Source organism: Mustela nivalis, assembly GCF_964662115.1.
Source record: "Mustela nivalis genome assembly, chromosome: 15".
In the NCBI taxonomy this organism is placed as follows: Eukaryota; Metazoa; Chordata; class Mammalia; order Carnivora; family Mustelidae; genus Mustela; species Mustela nivalis.
The window spans coordinates 32899426-32925832 of NC_139034.1; the positions used below are offsets into that span (position 1 = coordinate 32899426).

At 37.4% G+C, this 26407-nt stretch overlaps 2 protein-coding genes across 3 annotated transcripts in view; one reads left to right on the top strand and one right to left on the bottom strand.

The window, feature by feature from the left end:
• LRRC63 (leucine rich repeat containing 63) overlaps nucleotides 1–26407 on the bottom strand; it is a 42079-nt gene that overhangs the window by 14511 nt on the left and 1161 nt on the right. For both annotated transcript variants that reach the window (XM_082700632.1, XM_082700631.1), the window contains exons 3-5: nucleotides 17088–17759; nucleotides 16536–16604; nucleotides 13163–13323 (exon numbers count right to left, since the gene is read on the bottom strand). In XM_082700632.1, coding sequence (XP_082556758.1) covers nucleotides 13163–13323; nucleotides 16536–16604; nucleotides 17088–17759 — 902 coding nt within the window. The remainder of the gene's footprint in view (nucleotides 1–13162; nucleotides 13324–16535; nucleotides 16605–17087; nucleotides 17760–26407) is intronic.
• The window catches only part of LCP1 (lymphocyte cytosolic protein 1), a 110168-nt gene continuing 86656 nt past the window's right edge, over nucleotides 2896–26407 (top strand). Inside the window, exon 1 of the mRNA XM_082700623.1 lies at nucleotides 2896–2992. Coding sequence (XP_082556749.1) covers nucleotides 2929–2992 — 64 coding nt within the window. The 5' untranslated portion in view covers nucleotides 2896–2928. The remainder of the gene's footprint in view (nucleotides 2993–26407) is intronic.

A 26407-nucleotide genomic window follows, 5' to 3' on the forward strand; every position in this document is an offset into this window, starting at 1 on the left:
GTTATCAGAATGGATTAAAAAAAAACAAGATCCATTGATATGCTGTCTGCAAAAAAACTCATTTTAGACCCTGGGGCACGTGGGTGGCTCAGTGGGTTAAAGCCTCTGCCTTCAGCTCAGGTCATGGTCTCAGGGTCCTGGGATCGAACCCTGCGTCGGGCTCTCTGCTTAGCAGGGAGCCTGCTTCTCTCTCTCTCTCAGTCTGCCTCTCTGCCTACTTGTGATCTCTCTTTCCATCAAATAAATAAAAGTCTTTAAAAAACTCATTTTAGACCCAAAGAAACCACCAGATTTAAAGTGAGGGGGTGGAAAACCACTTACCATGCTAAGGGACATCAAAAGAAAGCTAGGGTGACAACCCTTATATCAGAGAAATTAGGTTTTAAACCAAAGATTATAAAAAGAGATGAGGAAGAACACTATCCAAGAAGAAGATCTAACAATTTAAAATATCTATGCTTCTAACATGGGAGCAGCCAAGTATACAAACCAATTAATTTAAAAAAATCAAAGAAACACATGAACAATACAATAGTAGTAGGGAACTTTAATATCTCCTTCACTGAAATGGACAGATCATCCAAGCAAAAGATCAACACACTGGACACACTGGACCAGATGGACATCACAGATATATTCAGAACATTCCATCCCCAAACAATAGAATACACATTCTTCTCTAGTGCATACGGAACATTATCCAGAATAGATCACATCCGGGTCATAAATCAGGTCTCAACTGGTACTAAAAATTGGAATCATTCCCTGCATATTTTCAGACCACAATGCTTTGGAACTCGAACTCAATAACAACAGGAAAGGTGGAAAGAACTCAAATACGTTGAGTCTAAAGGAGCATCCTAGTAAAGAATAAATGTGTCAACCAGGAAATTAAAGAATTTTAAAAATTCATGGAAACAAATGAAAACGAAAACACAAATGTTCAAAATATATGGGATGCAGCAAAAGCAGTCCTAAGAGGAAAATATATAGCAATACAAGCCTTTCTCAAGAAACAAGGAAGGTCTCAAATATACAGCCTAACTCTACACCTAAAGAACCTGGAGAAAGAAGAGCAAATAAAGCCTAAACCCAGCAGGAGAAGAGAAATAATAAAGATCAGAGCAGCCATCAAAAATGTGAAATCTTGCCATTTGCAACAATGTGGATGGAACTAAAGGGTATTATGCTAAGTGAAATGAGTCAAACAGAGAAAGACAATTATATGATCTTGCTGATATGTGGAGTTTGAGAAATAAGGCAGAGGATCATAGGGGAAGAGAGGAAAAAATGAAACAAGACAAAACCAGAGGGTGAGATAAACTAAGAGACTCTTAATCTCAGAAAACAAACTGACAGTGTTGGAGTGGAAGGGGGTGGAAAGGATGGGGCATCTAGGTGATGGACGTTGGGGTGGGTTTGTGTTATGGTGAGTGGTACGTATTGTGTAAGACCAACGAATCACAGACCTATACCCCTGAAACAAGTAATACGTTATATGTTAATAATAAAAAACAAAATTAAATTAAATTATTTCAAAAGAAGGGGAAAAAAGGTACTAAGCACTAAGAATGTGGAGGCCTTCCCAATCTCTTGAACTGCTCTAGCAACCATTAAGTCCTTATATCTTGGGTCTGTATTAGATTAATCAGTACACTTGTTTTGTATAAGTTTTTGTTCATAGAAAGTCTACTTCTTTTAATAAGGTCCTGAACTAGATCAGGAATTATGACCTTTAATTCTTTTATATCACCCCACAGAGCTCAAGATTCTACTCTGGAGTCTAATATTTTTTTAAAATAATATTAATGGCTGTGGAAATAAAGTTTTTCTTCACTAGTTCCACCCAACTCTTTAAAAGCTACATTCGTTCTCTATCTAAAGCAAGGATAGGCAAACTACACTCTGCCACCTGTTTTTCTAAGTTAAGGTTTTACTGGAACATAGCCATGCTCATAAGTTTAAGTATTGTATATAGCTGCTTTTGCATTATGTAACAGAGTTGAGTGACAGAGACCATGCAACCCTCAAAGTCTATGATTTTTTTATCCAACCCTTTGCAGAAAAACTCACCAACCTCTGATTTAAAGTAATTCACTCCTGGGGCATCTGGGTGACTCAGTTAAGCATCCTACTTTTGATCTCAGCTCAGGTGTTGATATCAGGGTTGTGAATTCAAGCCCCATGTAACGAATAAATGAATGAATGAATGAAGAAATAAATGAATAAATAAAGTAATTCACTTCAAAGGGCACTCTATTGACTGGCTCAGTCAGTAGAGTATGTGACTCTTGATCTCAGGATTGTTAAGTTCAAGACCCATGTTAGCTGTGCAGATAACTTAAAAACAAAATCTTAAAAAAATAAAAGTAATTCACTACAAAACCAGATAATCTGATTGTTCACTTATCCTAATGGTTAACGACCTTATTTCAAACCAACCTTCTCACTAAAACCAAAAAGGTAAACAAACACAACACAATAAATGTTTGGAGAATTAACAAAGTAGCTAGGTCTTAATAAGCCAAACTTCTAGAAAGAAGAGAATCTCAGGATGGTAGACAGAACATTCAACACTACTTTTCTCCCTAAGTCATTTGCCTAATCAAAAGCTGTGGACAAGCTGAGTTGAGAAGAATTATAGCCAGTCTAATAGGGCTAGAGAGATAAAAATTAGAATTCACGGCTTATCGAGGACAAGGGGGTCTCAGAGTTGGTATGAAAGGGCTGAAAGGCTACAGCCATAGGAGTAAAAGTTAATTGGAAACCTCTATAAAGATTGAAGCTGAGATCAAAATAAAGCATTTGAGGCTTCTGGTCCAAGATGGTGACATAGAGAGACCCTGAACTCACCTTCTCCATACACATGCCCCTTCTACATCTATTTACAGAGCAATTCCACCTGAAGAAGAACTGAGGGCTGACTGAATGGCTTCTGCACAACAAAAGATAGAGAGATCATGCAGAGAACATCAGAAGAGATGGAAACACGGTAAGGCAGGGAGCCCCCTACCCCCACCCCAAACGCTTCCTCTGGAACTGCAGCGGGGAGGGACAGTACTGAGGGACCAGTACCAGATTCATCTACCCTGAGGCACAGAGAAAAAGCCATGGTTCAAAGAGCAACTAGAATATAAGAGATGCAGCTCTAGAACTCTGCCAAATGGTAGGGGAGCTGCTGGAACTCTATGGACCAGAGGGGCTGGTGAACACCACGTTTAACATTTCCTCTCCACGGACAGAGCAGAAAGGAGCAGGCTCTGGGCACCAGAGTGAGTCTTCTTGTCTCAGTGAGCCTTGGTCCCCTAGCCCACGCCAGCTCTAACCACCCCATTAAGGCAGCCCCAAGATGGTACACACTGGGACACTCCTAGTCAATACTCATTACAGCTCCAGCCATCAAGGCAAGGTGGCGCAGGTGCAAACCACCCCAAAACACTCCAGGCCTGACCCACTTTGTCTCCAGATGGCTTGTTAGGGCGCCCCTAGTGGAGTGCTCTAGGACTTCCTGCCTCATTCCTGTTTGGCCCCAGCAGCCCCACCAGGGTATTCCCTATGCAAAACATCCCAAGGAACCCCCAGCGTGCCCCCTGCCTCAGCTCCAGCCACCCCATTAGCACCCCCTGCACAGAGCACCACAGTACACCCTAGTCTGTGCCCCGTCTCAGTTCCAGACACCTTATCAGAGTGACCCTGAACTGAGCATGCTAGGACCACTTGGCTTGCCCCCACTTCAGCTCCAGCTGTCCCATCAGAGAACCCTCTGCACCAAGAGTCCTAGGACCACCCCAGCCCATACGCACTTCCGCTCCAGCCATCCCACTAAAAATCAGTAACAGTATAACAGATTATACTCACCACATGAAACAAATTGAACATTTGATGAGAAGTAGGATTATTTGCATCATTTTTATATATTAAGTGCAAAGGGGAAGAAAGTAACAGTGAAGAAGCTCTGAAGATACCACTTTAAATAAGTAATCTAAGTAAACCCTATTAGTAATGGGATAAATTGAAATCATGTGCCATATGATAAAATAAAATTAAAGAAAAACATTTTGAGATACTAATGCCAACATTGAATGACCTATATCTAATCACTGGAAAATATACTAAAACCCCACAGTAATGCACATTTTGTAAAATAACTTGCCTGTAATTTTTAAGTTTCAAAGTCATGAAAGTCAAAGAAAGCTGGAAACATCAGCTTGAAAGAAACTGAAACAACAGTGTTCAGCTTGTGACCCTGGATTAGATCCCTCTGTGATAAAGAACATTATGGGGTAAATTAGCAAACTTCAAGTGGGATCTCTTGGTTGAATAGAGTAATGAATCAATATTAATTTCCTGATTTTGAAGGCTGCCCTATGGTTATGTAGGAGAATGTTCTTGCTTATAGGGAATATGTGCTTAAGTATTCTGGGGTAATGAAGTACTTCTGCGGGCTTCCTTTGTACTTTTCTTACAACACCTCTATAATTTTTAAATCATTTCAAAATTAAAATATCAAAAAATACGACATTTTGAACCTTGGAGGATATAGTTAAAGTTATGATTACAGAAAAATTTGGAGTCTTAAATACATAAACAAGAAAAGGAAAGGCTGAAAATCACCCTTTTCATAGGAAGCCCACATTCATATAAAGAAGTTAGAAAAAGGACAGCAAATAAATCCTTCCAAAAGAAGAAAGATACTAATAATAAAGATAGGGCAAAAATTAATAAAATAGGGCGCCTGGGTGGCTCAGTGGGTTAAGCCGCTGCCTTCGGCTCAGGTCATGAATTCAGGGTCCTGGGATCGAGTCCCGCATCGGGCTCTCTGCTCGGCGGGGAGCCTGCTTCCCTTCCTCTCTCTCTCTGCCTGCCTCTCTGTCTACTTGTGATCAATCTCTGTCAAATAAATAAATAAATAAATAATATTTTAAAAAAAATTAATAAAATAAAAAACAGAATGGTAAGATTCAGCAAATCAAAAAGCTCACTACATGAAAAACAAATAAGGGAATACTACCAGAGTTTGTTTTTGTTTTTTTTAACTGACCCCTTCCTGAGTTTTTAATTTTAGTCATCCTATAGGATATGCTGTGCAATCTGACTGTGGTTTCAATTTGTCATCCTTGATGAGCAATGACGAGAACATTTTCATGTTATGGTTGACCCTTAGTATATCATCCTTTGTAAAGATCTGTCAAAGTCTTTTGTCCTTTCTCTTTTTCTTGTGTGTGTGTGTGTGTGTGTGTGTGTGTGTGTGTGTGTGTGTGTGGCAGAATTCTAGATGACCTCTATGACTTTGACCCTGATGATAGTCCTATGTCAGTTTTTAAACTTCTGACTTTGTTTCCAGCTAAATTTACTTATTGGTAAGATTGTTTTGAGATTCTGCTACATAAACAGTTGTGTTGTATGCCAATGAAAATAGTTTTACTTCTTCCTAATCTTTCTTATCTTATGTAAGTGGCTAAAATCATCATTACAATGTAGGATAAAAGTGAAGGAAAGAATTTTCTTGCCTTGCACCTGTCTTAGGGAGAAACTATTCAATACTTACTGATTATATATGGTGTTGGTGGCAGAGTTTTCATAGATACTGTTTATTTAATTATGAAAGGTTTCCTTTAACCCTAGTTTACTTAGAGGTATATTTGTTTTCTTTCATCTTTTTAAAAAAGATTTTATTTATTTGAGAGAGAGAGAGAGAGAGAGAGAGAGAAAGAAAGAACACAAGTTTGGGAGGCACAGAAGGAGAGGCAGAAGTAGGTTCCTTTGTGAGCTGGGAGCCCCAATGGGAGGCTCTAACCCAAGACCCCAGGATCATGACCTAAGCTGAAGTCAGGTGCTTAACCAACTGAGCTACCCAGGTGCCCCTTTCTTTCATCTTAAATGGATGTTGAATGTTGTCAAGTTTTTGCATTTATTAAGATGATATTGTTGAAAATCTTTTCTTGTGAAAGCTTCATTTAGTCATGATACATTATCCTTCACTTTTAATTTTTGATATTGCTGAATTTGACTTGCTAATGTTTTCTTGAGAATTTTTGCACTTAATTTATGAAAAATAGTGGTCTATAATTTTCCTTTCTTATGATATCCTTGTCTGGCCTTGGTGTGGAAGTTATATAGGCATCATAAAATGAGTTCGTATAAACTAGTGTTATTTCGTCCTTAAATATTTGATAGACTCACCGGGGAAGTCCTATGTGCCTAGAACTTTCTTTGTGTAAAGGCTCTTACCTAAAATCTTAATTAGATTTTGTTACAGGCACAAAATTATACTGGTGTTCTATTTCTTGTTGTAACTGTTTTATCAGGTTGTGTTTTCCAAGGAAGTTTTCCATTTCATCACAGCTGGGCCATTTACTGGGAAAAGGTTGTTCTTAGTGTTTTGTGATCTTCTATTTTGATGTCTGAGACATGTGGTGATGTCCCCTTTTTTTAAAATTTTGATTTGATATTTAGAGTTTTCTTTTGTTTTTCCTTAATCAATCATATTATGGATTTAGAAATTTTATTAATCCTTTCAAAAAACTAAGTCTTGTCAAATACCTTTTCTGCATCAATTAAGATGACTATTTTTCCCTTTATGAATATTGTATTTTTATGTATAATAATATGTATATATATGCATATTATGTTTAATGTGTATTGATTTTCTTTTTGAATCATTCTTTTATTTCAAGAATAAATGTCCCTTTGTTATTACATATAATTCTTTTAATTTTTTGGATTCAGTTTGCTAGTATTTTGCTGAGGATTTTTATCCATATTCATAAGGGGTGTTGATTGTGGTTTTCTTTGGTGTCTTTTTTTCCTTTGGCATCTAGGTTATACTGACAACACAGAATGTGTTAGAGATTGTGATATTCGTGTTTTTTTTTTAAGATTTTATTTATTTATTTGTCAGAGAGAGATTGAGAGTACAAGCAGGCAGAGTGGCAGGCAGAGGCAGAGGGAGAAGCGGGCTCCCTGCTGAGCAAGGAGTCTGATGCAGGACTCGATCCCAGGACCCTGGGATCATGACACAAGCTGAAGGCAGTTGCTTAACTGACTGAGCCACCCAGGCATCCTGAGATTGTGATAGTCTAATTCACAAGAATATGTATTTGGTCACTCAGATGACCAAAATATATCTCTCATATATATTTGGTTTTCATTTGAAGTTCCTGACTCACATGTCTCCAAATTCTTGAAATTTCTGGAATCATAAGAGCAGTGGGAACATCTTTTGTTATATTTGATCCCCGTTCCTCAGTTCCTGAAATCATTTCAGAGCCATAAAGGTGAAATGCATAAGTCCCTTTCCACAACTGGATTTATGTTAATAAGGTGACTTTTGGAAAGCGCTGAAGGATAGAGGCTGGTTTCTAGGGGAACCAACTATGTGATGAGAGAGTTGGCACTTTCTGCCTCACTAACTCCCTTCCTCCAGAGAAGGGAAAAGGTTGGATATTGAGTTCAATCACCAAAGGCTAATGGTTTAATCAATTATGCCTATGTCATAAAGCCTTCATAAAAACCAAGAGGACAGGGTTTGGAGAGTGTCCAGGTTGGTAAATATGTGGAGATTTGGGGAGAGTTGTGCCTGGAGAGGGCATGGAATCTTCATATCTGTTAGGGTCCGTTATCAAAGGGACAAGACTGAGACAAGGTGAAAGTTATTTAAAGCTTTATTTTATGACAAGTATTAGAAGTTAGACTGATCGGCCAGGGGAACGAGACTGAGACAAGGTCAAAGTTATGCAAAGCTCTATTTTACACCAAGCATTAGAAGTCAAGCTGACCGGCCAGGGCCACCTCCGAAGAGAGCAGCCCCTCCCAGCCCCACAGACTAACTTTTATAGAGCAAAATCCTGGCCACACATAGATGGCCAAGGAGATTGTAACATTGTATAGTAATGTTAAGCCACACGCAGGTGGCTAATTGAATTACAATTTACCCTATAGTAGCTGTTTGAACTAACCTATTACTCTGGTCAGAATTGGCATTCAAGTTTGGCGCCCAAAAGGCTGGGTTTACATTCTTTGGTGGTTAGGGAGATAGTATGTGCGCTTTACTGATTGGATGTTTTCACCTGGCTTGACTCGTCCTTGTATTCTGGGCTCTGTTATCAGCAACTGGCTGACCTGGCCTTGTATTCTGGTCTCTGTTATTAGGAACAAGCCGACCATATTTTACTGGTTTCCCAGACTTGCTTCTAAGTAAGTTTCTCGGGGTGGGGGTGGGGGTGGGCAGGGTCAGTTTAAGTTTTACTGCACAAACAACAAAATGGCTTTGAACCAAGATGGAGTCGCTCTGGCTAAATAGGCCCTTACAATATTCTTTTTCCATACTTTGTCCTATGTATCTCTACATCTGACTGTTGACTCTTATTCTTTAATTCCTTTAATATCCTTTATAATAAACCAGTTATCTAGTAAGTAAATGGGATTCCTGAGTTTTGTGAGCCACTCCAGCCAATTAATTGAACTGAAGCAATGGTTCTTGGGAACCTCTAATTTATAGCCAGTTGGTCAGCTACTGGTACCTACCAACCTGGGCTTGTGATTGGCATTGTGAGTTGGAAGGCAGTCTTGAGGGACTGAGCATTTTACCTATGGAATCTGGTGTTAGCTCTAAGTAGTGGCAAAATTGAGTTGAATTGTAGGCACCCAGCTGGTGTCTAAAAATTGCTTGGTGTTGTGGGAGAACTACTCCAGCCACCATGGTGGAACTGGGTTCAGAATACCATTAGAGGTATTCCCTCCGCTTTTATTATTATTTTTTTAAAGACGATTTTGAGAGGTATAGGTATTCATTTTTCTTTAACTGTTTTTGCAGAATGCATCCTTGAAACCTTGTGGTCCTGGGCTTTTCTTTGTTGGGAGGCTTTTGATATTCATTCAATCTTTTTATTCATTATAGGTCTACTCAGATTTCTATTTGTTGTTGAGTCAGTTTTGGTAATTTGTGCTTTTCTAAAACATTTTGCCATTTCATCTAAGATATTTAATTTGTTGGCACACAATTGTTCATAGTATTCTGTTATAACCCCTTTTATTTCTATAAGGCCAGTAGTAATGTCTTCCTTTTCATTTCTGGTTTTAGTTATTTGCTTTCTCTCTCTCTCTCTTTTTTTTTTTTTTTTCTTAGTTTAGCTAAAGGTTTGTCAATTCCATTGATCCTTTTAAAGAACTAACTTTTGATTTTGTTGATTCTACTGCTTTTCTTTTCTTCTCTTTTTTATAAAGATTTTATTTATTTATTTGACAGAGAGAGATCACAAGTAAGCAGAGAGGCAGGCAGAGAAAGATGGAGGAAGCAGGCTCCCTGCTGAGCAGAGACCCTGATGCAGGGCTTAATCCCAGGACCCTGAGACCATGTCCTGAGCTGAAGACAGAGGCTTTAACCCACTGCGCCACCCAGGTGCCCCAATTCTACTGATTTTCTATCTCTATTTCATTAATCTCTGTTGTAATCTTTCTTACTTCCTTCTCGCTGCTAGTTTAAGGTTTATTTTGCTCTTTGGTTCAAGTTCTTCATGTGTAGAGTGAGGTTATTGATTTGAGATTTTTCTTCTCCACATTCCCCTTTACCCACATTCCCCTGGTCCTCAACGTCAACATTCCATACACCAGTATGATGTATTTGTTATAATCAATAAACCAACATTAACACACATCATTATCAACCCAAGTCCATGATTTACATCAGAGTTCAAACTTTGTGTTGAATATTCCACGGGTTTTGACAAATGTATAATAAAATGTATCCACTAGCACAGTACCACACAAAAACATTTTACAGTCCCAAAAATCCCCTATACCCCTCCTGCTCATTCTTCCCTCCCTCCTCCACCATCCCTGGCAACCACTGTTTATTTATTTATTTATTTATTTTTTAAGATTTTATTTATTTATTTGAGACAGAAATCACAAGTAGACAGAGAGGCAGGCAGAGAGAGAGAGGGGAAGCAGGCTCCCCGCTGAGCAGAGAGCCTGATGCGGGGCTCGATCCCACGACCCTGGGATCATGACCTGAGCTGAAGGCAGAGGCTTTAACCCACTGAGCCACCCAGGCACCCCAACCACTGTTTATTTTTACTGTCTTTATAATTTTGCCTATTCCAAAATGTTTTTTATTGTTGTTCTTTGATTACTGCCTTTTTGGAGTTTATTTTGTGATCTGCCATATTGATTTTCTTCTCATTCTCTTTTGTATATATTTTAAAGATAGTTACCATGGAGATTATAGTTGGCATCTTTAATTTTTAACAATCTAGTTTGGATTGATACCAAGTTAATTTCAATAGCATGTAAAATCTTTGTTCCTATACAACTCCATCCCTGCCCTACTTTATGACATATTGTCAAAAGTGACATCTTTATACATTGTATGTCCATTAACATAGATTTATAATTAGTATTTTATGTATTTATCTTTAAATCACATAGGGAATAAAAAGAAGTGTTGCAAACCAAAAATAGAATAATACTGAATTTTATATTTACCTGTGTAGTTACCTTTACCAGATTCCTTTATTTCTTTCTAAGGTTTCGAGTTGCTGTCTAATGTCTTTTCATTGCACCCTGCAGAACTCCCTGAGCTTTTGGTTACCTTAGAACATCTTAATTTCTCATTTGTTTTTCAAAAGACAGTTTTGCTGGATATAGGATTCTTGGCTGAGAAATTGCTTTTCTTTCATCACTTAAAAATGTCATCCCATTCTTTTCTGGCTTCTGTGGTTTCTGAAGACTATTCATTTTTAGGATGCCTTATGCATGACAAATCATTCCTCTCTTGCTGTTCTCAAGATTTTTCTCTAGTTTTTGACAAGTTGATTATAATGTGTCTCATTGTGAATCTCTTTGTTTACCCTTCTTGGAATTTGTTAAACTTCTTGGATCTATAGATTTGTAGCTTTAATCAAATTTGGGAAGGTTTTGGCCATTATTTTTTCAAATATTCTTTCTGCTCTTTTCTTTCTCCTCTTCTAGGACTTTCATTACCTCTATTTGGTTCACTTGATGGTATCTGGTCTCTTAGCCTCTGTTCATTTTTTTTTTCCTTCTTCTTTTCCTTCTTTCCCTTCCCTTTGTTCTTCCCCTCCCCCTCCTCTTCTTCCTCCTCCTTTTTCTCCTTCTAATCCTTCTTCCCCTTCTCCTCCTTCTTCATCCTCTTCTTCTGTTCCTCATACTGGATGATTTCAATTGACTTACCTTCCAGTTCTGTGATTCTTTCTTTTGCCTGCTCAACCCTACTATTGAAAGCTTCCAATGTTTTGGTTATTATATTTTTCAGCTCTTTTTGATTCTCCTTTATAATTTTGTTTTCTTTTTTCTTAAAAAGATTTTATTTATTTATTTGCCGGGGCCAGGGTGGGGTGGTGAGGGGAGAGAGCATGAGCAATGGGGAACAGCAGAGGAAGAGGAAGAAGCAGGTTCCCTGCTAAGCAGGGAGCCTGATGTGGGGCTTGATCTCAGGACCCTGGGATCATGACCTGAGCTGAAGGCAGACGCTTAATGACTGAGCCACCCCTCCCTATTATAATTTCTATCTCTTTTTTGATAAATCTCTTCTCACACATCATTCTTCCTCTTCTTCATTTTTTAGCTACTTCAGCATATTTAAGACAGTTGAGTTGAAGGTTTTTTCTAGCAAGTCCAATGTCTGTGCTTCCACAGAGACATCATCTATTAATTTCTACAATGACTAGGCCATATTGTTTCTTCACATGTTACACACATTTTGTTGAAAACTAAATACTTTCAATATTATAATGTGGTAACTTATACAATAATAAATTATATAATAAATATATTAATATAATATATTATATATAAATATATAAAATATTAATATTATATAATAATGTATTAATAATATATAATATATATAATAACTTATATATAATAATAACTTATTATAATGTGGTAACTCCAAAAACTATATTATCCCCCTTCTCAGTTTATTTTTGTTGCTTGCTGTGGGCTGTTGCTGTTGGTTTAGTGATTTTTCTAAATTGTTTTTGCTGTCTTTACATTCTCACATGTTGTCTTTGAAATCTGTGCTCCTTTAGCTTGTGTTCAGTTAGTGTTGTTTTTTTTTTTTTTAAGATTTTATTTATTTATTTGTCAGGGATAGAGGGAGAGAGAGCGAGCGAGCACAGGCAGACAGAATGGCAGGCAGAGGCAGAGGGAGAAGCAGGCTCCCTGCCGAGCAAGGAGCCCGATGTGGGACTCAATCCCAGGATGCTGGGATCATGACCTGAGCCGAAGGCAGCCACTTAACCAACTGAGCCACCCAGGCGTCCCTCAGTTAGTGTTTTGAAAGAGTCCTGTAAAACAGGACTGGGAGGAGAGAGAATAATCTTCTGGTCTTTTCAGATTGGCTCTACTGAGTGGCATCCTTTCAATGATTAGCTAGACCATTAAAAGGTGGTGAAAGCTTGGAGTCTTCTTGGGCCTTTTCTGAGAATGCATCCTGTGCTGGCCATGCACCTAGCTTTTTAAATCCCCCAGTATGCAGAGGCATTTCTGAACCTCTAATTTCCCTCAAGAAACTCTTATAGCTTTTCCTATTTTTGCAATTTTTCTATGAGTTTGAATTTATTTCAAAACAAAATTTAAAATAAAAAAGCATAGATTTTGAGGTCAAAGAGGCCTGCCTTCAAACCCAAGCTCTACTCCTTGTTTGCTGTGTAGTCTTTCATGAGCTATTTTCATTGGGCTTCAGTGCTTCTATCTGCACAATGAAGATTATAATACCTATTTTAAGAGTAACATTTTCTTTGCACATAGTGAGTGCTTAATAAATGGTAACTATTATTATTGCTATTCATCACACCAGGTTCATGTTCAGCAAAAAGTCAGCCTATTGCTAGATTTGGCACAGGGGCCAAAGATTTCTGATAGCTTTAAAATATGATAATTCTGAATCCTACTTTTCTTATCATGTTAGATAAGGAAAAAACACTATAATTGCTTTGGATCTTAACATTTTAAGAAACTGGAAGGAAGGCAAACTAAGACACAGGTTTAGAGATAAATCTGAATGTGTTCCTAGAGAATCTCTATTGCAACAGGAAATATCCCTTCAATAACATGGAAATTAACCTAAATTAAGAAACCTAAAGTAAAAATAATAGGTAATACAAAAAGAAGTTGCCATTAAAACAATCTAGCATACCTTAAGGTTAAGTGCATTTCTTCCATATATTTGACAGTTTACTATGGCAAGGTTGGTCATGGCTAATATTGTTTCATATCGTGTTGCACTGATAGTCTTAAGGCCTCCACCACGTATGAGATGTACCTGTGATTCCTCTTGTTTTCTAGATTTAACAATACCTAAGTAAATAGAAGAAAACATGAGAGTCAACTGTGTTAGCACTTAGAATGAAAGTTTAAAAGTATTGATGATATGATAACAGTGAATCATCATAAATAGGTTAGCTGTGTAAATCCTCTGGAAAAGATTCCTCATAACCTTCCCCCACCCAATCTCATCTTGTTGCTAAACTAGGTGTTGTTGTTGTTGTTGTGTGTGTGTTTTCCACATATTAGATAGTACAATTGCCTTTCAAAAAGAAGACCATATGCTTATAGATTTCTATCTAGATAAGTTAAATTCCACCAATCTCAGTCTTTTTGTGTTGTATGTAAAAATATATTTTAAAAATTTTATTAATTTACATAGGAGCTTCTTGCTTCATAAAACTAATAAAGGACATCATATAATCTTAGTCATATAGAGGTCACCTCCTAAGAAACAGCCTTGCTTTTTCTCCTAATACCATCTTGATGAGTTTTTCAAGTGCATATATAATTCAGCTTCCTTCTCTCAGTTTGAAGACCCCATACAAGAAGAAAAATCCAAATAACTAAGAAGTTAGCCAAACAGAGATCATCTAAGTTTACTTTATTAAGACCCTTGTGGGCTTCACTTTCCAATTTTAGTATATGTGCTGCCGAAGCGAGCACTTGGGCTTCACTTTCTATCAAAAATGTCCTATCCAAGTATGCACCTAAGTGCAGCAGGAAAATGTTGTGAAATTTTGTAATATAAATTTTATATTCATAGCCATTCTTGCTGCATTATTTGCAGCAACATATTTTACAACCTCAGTAATTCTTATGCCATTGCTTCAACAAAAGAAAATAATGCATCTTAGACCAGAGAAAACAGTGTTCAGTTTCTATTTATAAAATGGGCCCTGTGTGCCCATTTCAGATCAATAGGTGTAAAAGTTAACTGCATAGAGTCCTTGTCTTGGGAGAGAGTGGAGCAAGAAGGAAAGGAGAGTAAGTTAAGACCAAAGTCTGTGGCCTGCTCCCAGCTCACCTATCCTCATGGACTAAGTCCAAGCCGTTGGTTTTTGAGTGGAAATGAAGAAAATGGAGGTGGAGATTAAGGATAAATTCCCTGATGGATCTCTGAAGGATCTGAAGACCATTAAACTCACACCTGAAACTTTTCAAAGAAGGAACCACCAGAGTGGAACAATCTCAATAAATCAGAAGTAGCAGCATGACTTGTTTCAGCGTACGATGTGGAGGAGACTGAGAAGTTAATTGATGTCAAGTTAATTAATGGTACAGAATTATTGGGAGGGATAACGTGCTCAGAGAGTCCTGTGGTTGCTATAATTAACAATACTGTCCTGTATATTTGAAATCTTAAAAATTCTCATAACAAGAAAAATGTAAGGTGATAGATATTACTTTCTTTTGGTAATCATTTTTCACAATAAGTAAATAAACTAGGAAAAAAGAGAAAGTTCTATAGTTGGAATGTTCTATGTTTAATCATTAATTGAATCATTAATTTGTTATATTATTTTTTCTGTTCCAGAATTTTGACTCTTGGTTTTAAAAACAAAAATTCTAGTTCTCTAGTAAAATTCTCCAACTTATTCTTTCCTTTCTTTTTTTTTTTTTAAGATTTTATTTATTTATTTGACAGAGAGAGAGACAGTGAGAGCGGGAACACAAACAGGGGGAGTGGGAGAGGGAGAAGCAGAAGCCAGGCTTCCTGCTGAGCAGAGAGACCCATGTGGGGCTTGATCCCAGGACCCTGGGATCATGACCAGAGCTGAAGTCAGACACTTAACACCTGAACCACCCAGGTGCTCCTATTCTTTATTTTCTTAAACATAGTAGTCACAATTATTTTAAAATCCCCATTCTATTGGTCTGTTTCTATTATCTGTTTCTACTGATTCACTTTATCCTGTTTTTAGGATGTCTTGTGATTCTTTTAAGTTTAATGCTAGACATTGTGGATGAGAATTTTAAAGGATCAGGTTAATGCAACATCTCTCCAGCAAGTGTTAAATTTTCTTTGATTAGGCAAAAAGTATCACTTTGATACATTAAGGCTTGGTTTCGAGCTTTATTAGGGATAATCTACTTTAGTTTTGTGCCTTCTTCTAAAACATCATCCTTATTCCTAACACATGGGTCCTCTGGGTCTTCAACTTAAAGCTCAGTGTATTTACAAGGCCCCTACATTTTGGCAGAGCTTTAATTCCAATAACTGTCTTCCATGCCACTATGAAAATATATGTTCATTTCGTTTGCATCTCAGCTGATATTTCCTGCTGTGTTTCTTAGAGTTTTATTCTGCACATGCACAGATTAGAAATTAGCAGATATGTATGCAGATAATTGGATTCACTTCTCTCCTCTCTGAGATTTTGCATCAAGCCCCAGCTATACTGACAGCTCTGAAGTCTGATGGCTATCTCCTCAACTCGGTTATACTCCCCCTTTCTACTTGTGCTCTATTCTCTAACACCACAAATGACCTCAGGCAAAAGGCAAGGTAAATGGAGAGCTGACTTACAATCTTTCCTTATTTCAATGATTGTAGCCTCTCATGTCAGGCCTACAATGGTTACTTTCCAATACCTTCAATAGCATTTTTCTATATTTTGGGAAGCTTTAATAGTTGATTTTGGTAGGAGGATTTGTCCAATACAAGCTACTCAACTGTAGACAAACCAAAAGTCTTCAAGTTATTTTAAAATCTGTATCTGATAATTCTAACACTTGGCTCTCCTGTGGGTATGTTTTCACTGCTTACTTTTTTGCTAGTTCACATTCATTTTGTGTCTCTGTGTGCCTCACAATTTATGAATTGCTTACTACACACTGTGTTTGTGAAATTATTTGTAGAAATAATGTGAGTCTAGGATGATATAATTTTCTTTAAAGATTATTTTTCATTTGTTTTTGCTGGGCAACTAAAGCCAAAGCACTTAGAACAGTGACTGGCATGTGGAAAGTAGTTAATTTTCATTATTTCATGTTTACCTGCCCCACCCAGATTAAGGATCCTTTCTATGTTCCCAACATCAGTGCAGTTTGGTTTAAAGTCAATATTAAAAAAAAAAAAAATAGTTGCTAAGTAAATGGCCTGAAGAGCTGAGTTGAGCTCTAAAAATGAGGTGAGACATATATATGAATCACATACACATACACTGACACACAAAGTCATGAATATTTTTATAGAGAGATAAACTTATATGCAGTTTTTAAAAGAATGATATAGAATTTACCTTCAGGTAGGTTTGGTGTGCTTTGCCTCAGGGTACTTTCTACATTTTCAGATTCTGCCACCTGAGTTTCTAGAAAAAAGAAAATAATGAACCAACTTTTAGATTCCTGTGAAAATTTGTGTTAAGGGTATTGTGATTTCATTATAATTATTCATCTTTTAATGAATTTGTATTATGCATGGAAATATGTCCATAAAGTCATCCATCAGCATTGGCATTCTGCTTCCAGAGTTCATCTAGATTACCTTCTGAATGATTGTTCATTCCCACTGCTCTTTTATATTGACTTTTCAGATCCTTTGAACTTCCTCATCTGGTTCCCACTACCACCATTGAGGTAGAGCACCCGGTTTGACCTTGGGAGACCTCCAAAGTCAGTATTTCTGCTACTGCATTCTGGCTCATATATTGAATGTATGAGCCAAAAGTGATCCCATCATCCAAACTGCAAATGCAAGGAATAACCACCCAACCACCCTTTGCTTTCATGCCATCCCTCTCCCTTGCTCTACTTGACCCCATTATTACAAACCATGTTCAGAATGCATTTACCTAACAAAGACTGTCTTTGAGGTTTTCTTGGCAAAACTGGTGTTGGTATGGAGATGGGACCTGGAAAACGAGTAATACTTAGTACCACAGCAGTATCTTGTTTTAAATGTTTAGCCCACCATCTTCTTCCTTTAACACGACTAGATCTTGCTATAGGGCTTGGCACTGTTGCTCTTGCACCTATCAGAGATTGCCTAAAAGTGTAGGTAGATGCAGATAGAACTTCCTTGGGTTTGGGAGAAATAGCTGGGGAAGTAGTACTTGGAAATCTGGAGAACTCTGAGGAGAAAACCACAATGTCTTTGAACATGTCACCAAAATAAATATTTTTTATTTTTGATGCTTTTTCTTTTGATTTTCTTGACCTTTTCATTTGTCTTATTTCTTTCCCAAAAACACGACTTGAGGCTGAATGACAGGTTGGAAAAAATAAGGTACCAGTAGCAGTCTCTGGAATATGCCAATACACATTCTTAGAAGTTTTTCTGGGTATTGAAATAGTAGTCACTCTTTCTTGTATATAATGATCAAGAAAGAGATTTTGGATATTGACAAGAGTTTGTGGTTGACTTCTTGAAACAACATCAGGAATACTAGTTTTCTTTCTTTCAATTGAAGTGGTTTCATCTTGAATGAATGTTACATGTTTTGGCTCAGTTTTACCAGTCTTGGCTGAACCAGAAAGAAAAGAAAACACAATTAGTTTATATTTATCAAGGTATCAGGGACAAAACTATTAATGTGTTAGCATTCATAGATTTTCTTTATTTACTAACCCCTCTTTTGCCTTCTAAAATTTTCTGTATATGTTTGCTCAGCTATCAGGACTTTTGTTTAGCTGACTGGGGTAAAGTTTGAGTTATCAACTGGAGAAGTGGAAAGACTAAATTGTATTATGTTTAGAAAGGTTAGAGAGAAACTCTTGGAAGAACAGAATTGATAGAATAATAAGACATAAAGGGAGGGGTTTTTTTATTTGTTTGTTTTGTTTTGTTTTTGAGCAGTTACTACTAAAACTGAAGTAGGGGTGGACAAAAATGATTTGAATGAAGCTTTGCTATTTATCTATCTCTTCCTCATTTGAAACTTCTTCAAGCAAAGACATTTCTTTTCAAAGCCAAATGGCAGACCAATGTCCAAATACTATAACATCCTGATATTGGCTACAACGTACTACAAGTTCAGTTAGGTTATAATGGTAAATGTTCTTTTCTCTCTTAGGTCCAGGAAAAGCACTGTGCCTGCATTCTTCAGTACCTCACTACACAAATATGCTTTCTTTCTCCTTTGTGACTGAATGTGAAATGACTTTTCTTCCATTGTCTCAGCTGAGTACAATAAATGATGAGGACCTCTACATTAAGGCAAGGCTTGGAAAGAGATGGTCAAAACAAGTCCAACTCTCACCCTTTTAAGAGATGGCTGGAGACTGGCCTGAATTCACAGAGAGGAATTCTTCTGAATAGCACTATTGGAGTGGTATGTGTTTTCCTGACCTTCCCCTCCCTGTGGAGGGTGGAAGAGGATGAGTTTTCCCCCACCTCAAGCCATGTGAGGGGAATTCTCAGAGAAGCATTTATAGAGAAAGAGGAGTGTATGCCACAAGGAGAATATAACATCTTACCACTCCCCTACTCACCCCCCCCCCCCCACTAATCCAGAGTAGCAAAAAAAAAAAAAACATATTAGTCCTTCCAGGGCTGTGTTCCAGTTGGATCAAGGCAAGAGGATCCTTGAAACTACTTGATCTGAATCTCCTGGCATTTCAGGGGGTGCTAAGACTGATGTGTGATTCTTACCTCCATTCCTTAACTTTTCCCCACCCCTAACCCCACCTATGCAGGAGCAGAAACTATCAGTTGTGGGAAAGAAGTAAAGAACAAGATAGAAGAACTTATTATGACCCTGTTTCCTTTGACTTGTCTACAAATTAGCAGACCTAGTGTGAGCTGGGAGAAGGGGCAAGATTTGAGTACATGCTTGTTAAAAATAATGATTTAGGTTGAGCTATTTGTTTAATATCTGAAAATGAAACCAGGCTCATAGAGGACAGTGATGAGAAAATCCTGGGAAGAGAGATCGGTGCCATGTGAGTGTGAAGGGCAGTAGGAGGAGAAGAATGTTTCCTTCCTCCTTATATAAAACTAATAAAAACAGCTCATTCAATAAAATGGTTATATCACTATCTTCACCTTTTTTCCCCCTTTCTCCCATATTAAAACAAACATGGTAACACAAGCAAAATCCTCAACAAACTCCAGACCTCCACCACCATCTCTATCCTATCATAGCTATCCTTCCCTTCAATGGCAAACTGAAGTAATTTACACTCAGTTTGATGTCTTTTCTTCTCCTCTCTGTTGTTTCACTTTATTTAATCTAACTTTTAATTAAATTAATGGACTTTATTTTTAGAACAGTTTTAGACTAAAAAAAAAAAACTTGAGCAAGAAGACAGTTCCCATACATTCCCCTCCCTTGCACACAGTTTTATCTATTATTAACATCTTGCATTAGTGTAGTACATTTATTATAATTGATGAACGAATGTTGACATACAATTGACTAGAGTCCATAGTTTACATTAGGGTTCATTCTCTGTGTTGTTCAGTTCCATGGATTTTGACAAATGCATCATGTCATGCATTCACTATTACAATACCCTAAAAAATAATTGCACGACCTTAAAATTCCCTGTGCTTCACCTGTTCAACACTTTTCCTCTCCCTGAACAAACTTCCGGCAACCACTGATATATTTTTTTATTGTGTTATTATTTTGCCTTTTGGATACTCCTGAAAATTCATATTGAGGGTGGTATGATAGTCATTAGTCTTTTAATGAATTCGTATCATTCACGGAAATGTGCCCATGAAGGCATTCATCAGCATTGGCATTCTGCTTCTAGAGTTCATCTAGATTCCCCTCTGAATGATTGACTAGGGTACCTAGTCTTCTCCTTTTCTAGTTTCCCAGGGTAAAAGCCTAGAGTATTTGTTTTAGATAAATCTTCTTTTCCTAATATATGCATACAAGGCTCTACATACCCTCTAAGCCCTACTTTTGCTGTGTACCACACATTTTGATAGGTTTTATTTTTATTTTCATTTAGTTCAAACAATTTAAAAATATCTCTGTGACTTCTTTGACCCATGTCCTAGCTACGTGTGTTGTATAATCTCCAAATATTTTGGGACTTCCACATATATTTTGGTTACTGATTTTTAGTTTAACTCTATTGTGTTCTGAGAGCAAATATTGTACAATATCTGTTCTTTGGAAGTGTGTTTTATGGCCCAGAATGTGGTCTAGCTTCATGAGTGACTTATAGGAGTTTGGGAAGATGTTTTCTGCTGTTGTTAGATGAAGACAATTGGATCCTATTGATTGTTGGTACTATTTGGTTCAACTATATCCTTACTAGTTTTCCACCTCCAAATCTATTAATTACTGATAAGGAGTGTGGAACTTTTATACTATAATAGTGGAGTTATCTATTTCTCCTAACAATTCTAGCAGTTTTTGCCTCAGATATTTTAACTCCCTCATTTGGATACATGTCAAAGATTATTATGTCTTCTTAAAGAATTGACCCTTCTATAATTAAGTATTGCCTCATTTATCCCAAATAATTTTTATTGTTCTGAATGTGCTCTGTCTGAAATTTATAGCTTTTTCAGCTTTTTTAAAATTAGTGTTAGTACAGTATATCTTTCTTTGCACCTTTACTTTTAACCTAAAGTAAGTTATACTTAAAGTAAGTTGCTTATAGACAAAGTAGAGTTGGGTCTTGTTTATCTGCTATAACAGTTTGTCTTTTAATTGGTATACTTCGACCATTAATTGTAATGAATTATGGACATTATTGGCTTAATATCTGCCACATTTATAAAGTTTTCCATTCTTTACTATTGTTTTGCTGCTGCTGCTGCTTTTTTTTAATCTTCCCTTCCTTTTCTTCTTTTTCTGGTTTCAACTGAGCATTTTATGATTCAGTTTCTCAGTTTCTCTTTTAGCATATCAATTGGACTTCTTTTAAAAGAATTTTAAGTGGTTTCCCTGAAGTTTGTGATATACACTGATAATTCATCCGATTCTACTTTCTTTTATTTTTAGTTGATATATACTTGATTGATTGGTATTCATACTTTAAATTTCAGCTATCTTGATACACACACACACACACACAAAAGACAACCTAAGTTTGATGTGCTGCATTTAGGAAGGATATTTAATTTATAATAAAAGTTTCTTTTATTGTCCTTTCAAAGTGTCCTCCCATTTACTTTCCAAACCATTATGACTTGGAACTTCCCACCTCTATTACCAAAGCTGTTATCACAAAGTTATTGATGTCTGGTTGCTAAACCTAATGGATACACATTATTACTATTTGACCTCTTTTTAGTATTTGATACTTTAATCTACTATCTTCTTCATGAAATTCGCTCTTTCCTTGGCTCTCATGAGGACACCATCATTTCCTCCATTAATGCCACCTGGCTATTCATCTTTCTCTAGACAAATCTTTCTTTCTCAAATTACCATTTAATATTCCCAAAAGTTCTATCATTATCCCTCTGACTTTATCTGACTTTAACTAATTTTCCATATACAGTAATTCTAAGTCTGGGTCTGGAAGCCCTAAGCACCTCAAACGTCTCATGTCTACTCATCAACAGTTTCTGTTCTTCTTTAACTCATTAAGGTACATGTGTTACCTCGTCACACACCTGTTCATACACACACACCACACACACACACTGGAATCCTGGATTCTTGGATTCCTCTTGTAATTAGCTTCCTCTAGCTGCTGTAACAAATCACCACCAACTTGGTGGCTTACAGCAACAGAAATCGACTCTCTCATACTTCCGGAGGCCAGAAGCCAAAATTATACTACTGAGCCAAAAATCCAGGTGTCAGCATAGCCGTGTTCTCTCTGGATTCTCTTATGGAGAATCCATTCCTTGCCTCTTCCAGCTTCCGGTGGCTTCTAGCACTCTGTGGCTTGTGGCCACACCATGCTTATCCTCAAGGCCCGCATCTTCAAATCTCTCTTTGCTCCATCTTCATATCATCATCTCCTTTGTGTGCGTAATTTCCCTCTGCCTCTCTCTTATAAGGATACATGTGATTGCATTTTGGGCCCACCTGGATAATCTAAAATAATCTTTCATCACAAGATCCTTAACTTGATTCTATCTGTAACCCCATATAACTTTTTTTTCCATATAAGTTAACAGTAGAGATTAGGATGTTTTTATCTTCTTATGGGGTTACTTTTCAGTCCACATACTTCCAATTCCTCAGTCTTCACATATAACACACCCAATGAATCACCTCCAGGCTATACTTAAAATATATATGTCAGCTCCAAAGCTTCTAATTCTCTACTTCTTTTCCTCCCCCACTCCATTCCCTTCTCCTTTTCTATCATGAGAATCAAAGAGGAAGTGAGCTATTGTTCTGATGGATTCATGTCCCATGTCCTTTGTTTTACAGTGAAGAAACGGATTGAAAAATCATTGACCTAATTAAGTTCTGTGGTTTCAGAATAGAAAGATAAGACCCACCCACTGAATGACTTCCCAAAGCCATGCATTGTATCAGTGTTGGAACTAAGACCAGCACTCAGATCCCTGGACTCCCACTCTAGGGCCTTTTGCACTTTCCAAGTTGCTGCAAGTCAGTAAACAATTGCAGGCCAAGTAAGAAGTATTACAAGTACTGTAACATCTCACAACTACACAATGATTTTAAAGTTTATGAAGTGCCTTCACACAAGGTCTTGCATTTTAAACTTCTTCTCTTGCAGTTAAGTGATATTTTTTTAAAAACCCAGATTTTCCCTTCTAATTTTCACTTTCATCATCCTACTTGACATCAATTTAACTTCAACCTTGATTTTCTGACATAGCCTGATAACATTTCCATCAAATTATCCGAGTCTTATCAGTGATAACTCAGATTCCTTAGCTTGGTGAATAAGACCTATGTGAATTGGATCCACTTCACCTAACCTTGCTGGGTAATGATTCATTAACTTCCAGTGGAAACCTCTGGATACTCTAGTTATTACTGACAACCATAAAGCCCACCCTACTCATGTGTAATTTCATTTCTTAGGTTGATCACACCGTGTGGAATACCTTCTCTATGAACCAACTGAAATCATTTTCTTCTTTCAAAGTCTACATTAAGCCTTATTCAATCCATTTTTCCTGATTAATATAGCCCACACTTAACCATTTTCATTCATTACATAAACATTTAACACATGCCATGTGCCAGCTGTACACAGTGCTAAGGGTACAACCACCTAGCACAGACCTTACTACCAGCAAACATCTCACAAATTAGTATAGAAACTAGGCAGGTAAACAGTTACACTAGAGGGGGCACCTGAATGGCTCAGTGAGTTAAGCATCTGCCTTTGGCTCAGGTCATGATCCCAGAGTCCTGGGATTGAGTCCCACTTCTGGTTCCCTCAGAAGGGAACTGCTCAGTGGGCAGTCTGCTTCTTCCTCTTCCTCTGCCCCTCCCCCTGCTTGTGTGCTCTCTCTCTCAAATAAATAAAAAAATCTAAACAACAACAACAACAAATCAAACCAAACCAACCAACCAACCAACCAAACAAACAAAACCAAAAGAGACCAGAGAATAAGTCCTTGGTGGGGTAATGGTAGAATACTACGTGAGCATAAAGGAAGGTACTCTGACTCAAGGAGGGAAGAGATGCTTAGGGAAATCCTCCCAGTGAAAATGCTATCTGTCTTTTCAATTCTGTACTTCCCAAGTTTTTGATACATTTCCCCATGATTTCTTTTTTTTTTTTTCCTAACAAATTAAATTTCTACTTTTCTAAAAGACTCCTCTGCCATCAGAAACTATACAGGTCTCCTCCATAAAACATATTTCATTCCACTTCTACTAATTCCTCAAGTCTTAGTTCAAGCCCCATTCCTGCCCCAGTACTCTCTCATATCTATGAACTACTGTCTGTACCATTAATTGGGCATAAATTCTATGCTGCCTTATACTGTTGTTTAAGGTTCTGATTTTATGTGTAACTCATCTTTAGAACTTGATTAAAGGTCTTAAAATGTCCTAAAAGACTTGCACCAGATCATTCAGGTTATTAATTCTCTACAGTATCTAGAATCATATGCAAGTTATAGTTATTTATTTCAGGGTTTTATTTCAAATGTATTGAATATTCATTTTTATAAACTGTACTTGAGTCATTTTAAGTATTAATGACCAAATATTTTAAACATCTATTACATGCAAAGTCTTCCACCAAAAGCCTTCAGAAACATGGGATTAGTAACAGCCAAGGTCATAGAACCTCTGAGTTGACAAAAAGCAGGAGAGGCCCCCCCATCCCCCAAAAAGAATTAGTCATTCCTGTACTCAGCAGATAAACTTCAACTAAAAGATGAATGAAAAAACTACAACAAAAGAACTGGTGGTGAGCAGTAAATCCACATAACTGTGTGGGTATTATTTTTATAGAACAGGTTGTAAATGTAGAAATGTAGAACACCTAAAGAAATGTAGAAAGAACATAACAAAAGTTGAAAGGGACAGTGGGATAGGAGATTGGAGGTAGTGTTAGGCATGTTGATTTATACATCTTTAATAGCCTGATTCAAAGGTAGTAATTTAACATTGTAAATCAAGTTACAGACTAGACATATTTTAACAGTATAAATGTTGACACTAAAATAAGGAAATACGTTATAAAATAATGAACACAATCAATGAAAATCAGGTGGTTGGGGAGACTGAAAAGGGGAAAGAAGTGGAAATATGCTACTTTTATCATTGCTGTAAGTAAGGAGTCAATATACCGCATGTGGAAGTAGAGGATTATGGGTATATTATATAAAGTGATAGTTATTCAAGTGGCTTGCCTTCCCCTCATAGCACTTATCCCAGGGTAATTTTACATTTACTTACATGATTATTTGATGCAACCAGAAGGTAATCAATGAAGAGGATGGACAGGGTCTCTTTTGCTCACTATTACACCCTCAATTCCTAGCACTGTGCTCAAAAGTATGGTCAATTCTTGTTATTTATGACTGTTTTGTTCTATAAAAATCTCAATGAACACTGAATTATCCAACACTGAGCCATTGCTTCTAGGAAAAATCCAGGGTTAGGTTCTAGGTCTCTGCTCTCAACAGTATCAGCAACCAATCACTACACAATTTTCTTTTATACGTGTTTCTATTTAAAGACACTTTAAAGATTTTATTTATTTATTTTTGACACAGAGAGAGAGACAGCAGAGAGGGAATACAAGCAGGGCAGTGAGAGAGGAAGAAGCAGGCCTCCCGCTGAGCAAGGAGCCTGATGTGGGGCTTGATCCCAGGAACTTGGGATCATGACCTGAGCCAAAGGCAGATGCTTAACCACTGAGCTACCCAGGTGCCCCTAAAGACACTTTAATATATATTGTTGATTCATCAATATTGAACAGACAGCCAACAACACTGCAACTCATGCCTGAAGGAAGCTTAACCAACATATATGTTTTTTTGTCTGTAAGGCACAGGCCTTCTTCGTGCTTATGAACACAAGACAGCACTATGCCCCAGGGGGCTCTTTTAGATAGCAAAATCACCAGCAAAAAGCACAAAAATTTTAAAAACGTGGCACTGAGAAAAGAATGAAAACAGACTGAGCAAGGGGCTGTTGTTTACAGTATGAGAGCTGAAATAAGAAGGCAGAGCATATCCCTTGTTGGATGTCCACCGGGAGCGTGTGTTTTCACCATCCTGGTCATTAAGGACCAAGAGTCGCCCTATATACTGCTCTCCTGCATAGAGTTCACCTATTATAAAAGGAGAAAGAGCTCTCTCTACGGCTCTGAAGAATTCTGCATATCACTGAGTAAAAAAGAAACTATAGGGGCACCTGGGTGGCTCCGTTGTTTGGGCACTTGCCTTTGGCTCAGGTCGTGATCTCAGGATTGTGGGATTGAGTCCCCTATCACGGCTCCTTGCTCAGCAGGGAGCCTGCTTCTCCCTCCATCTCTCCTTGCTTTTGCTCTCTCTCCCTCTTTCTCTCTCTGACAAATAAATAAAATTACAAAATGGTGAAGTACAGCACAAGGTACTGCTTTGGGGGTCAGAAATAATTTTAGCAGTTAGGTAAACTTGCACCTATGGAATCCATGAACAATGAGGATCAACTATAATTGTAGAATTGAATTGGATGTTATCATCTCACAACAAACATTTGTAAGTTACTGGTTATTAGTGGGTGTTTCTTTTACTATTGTGATTCTGAACTGTGCAGGTTGAGGA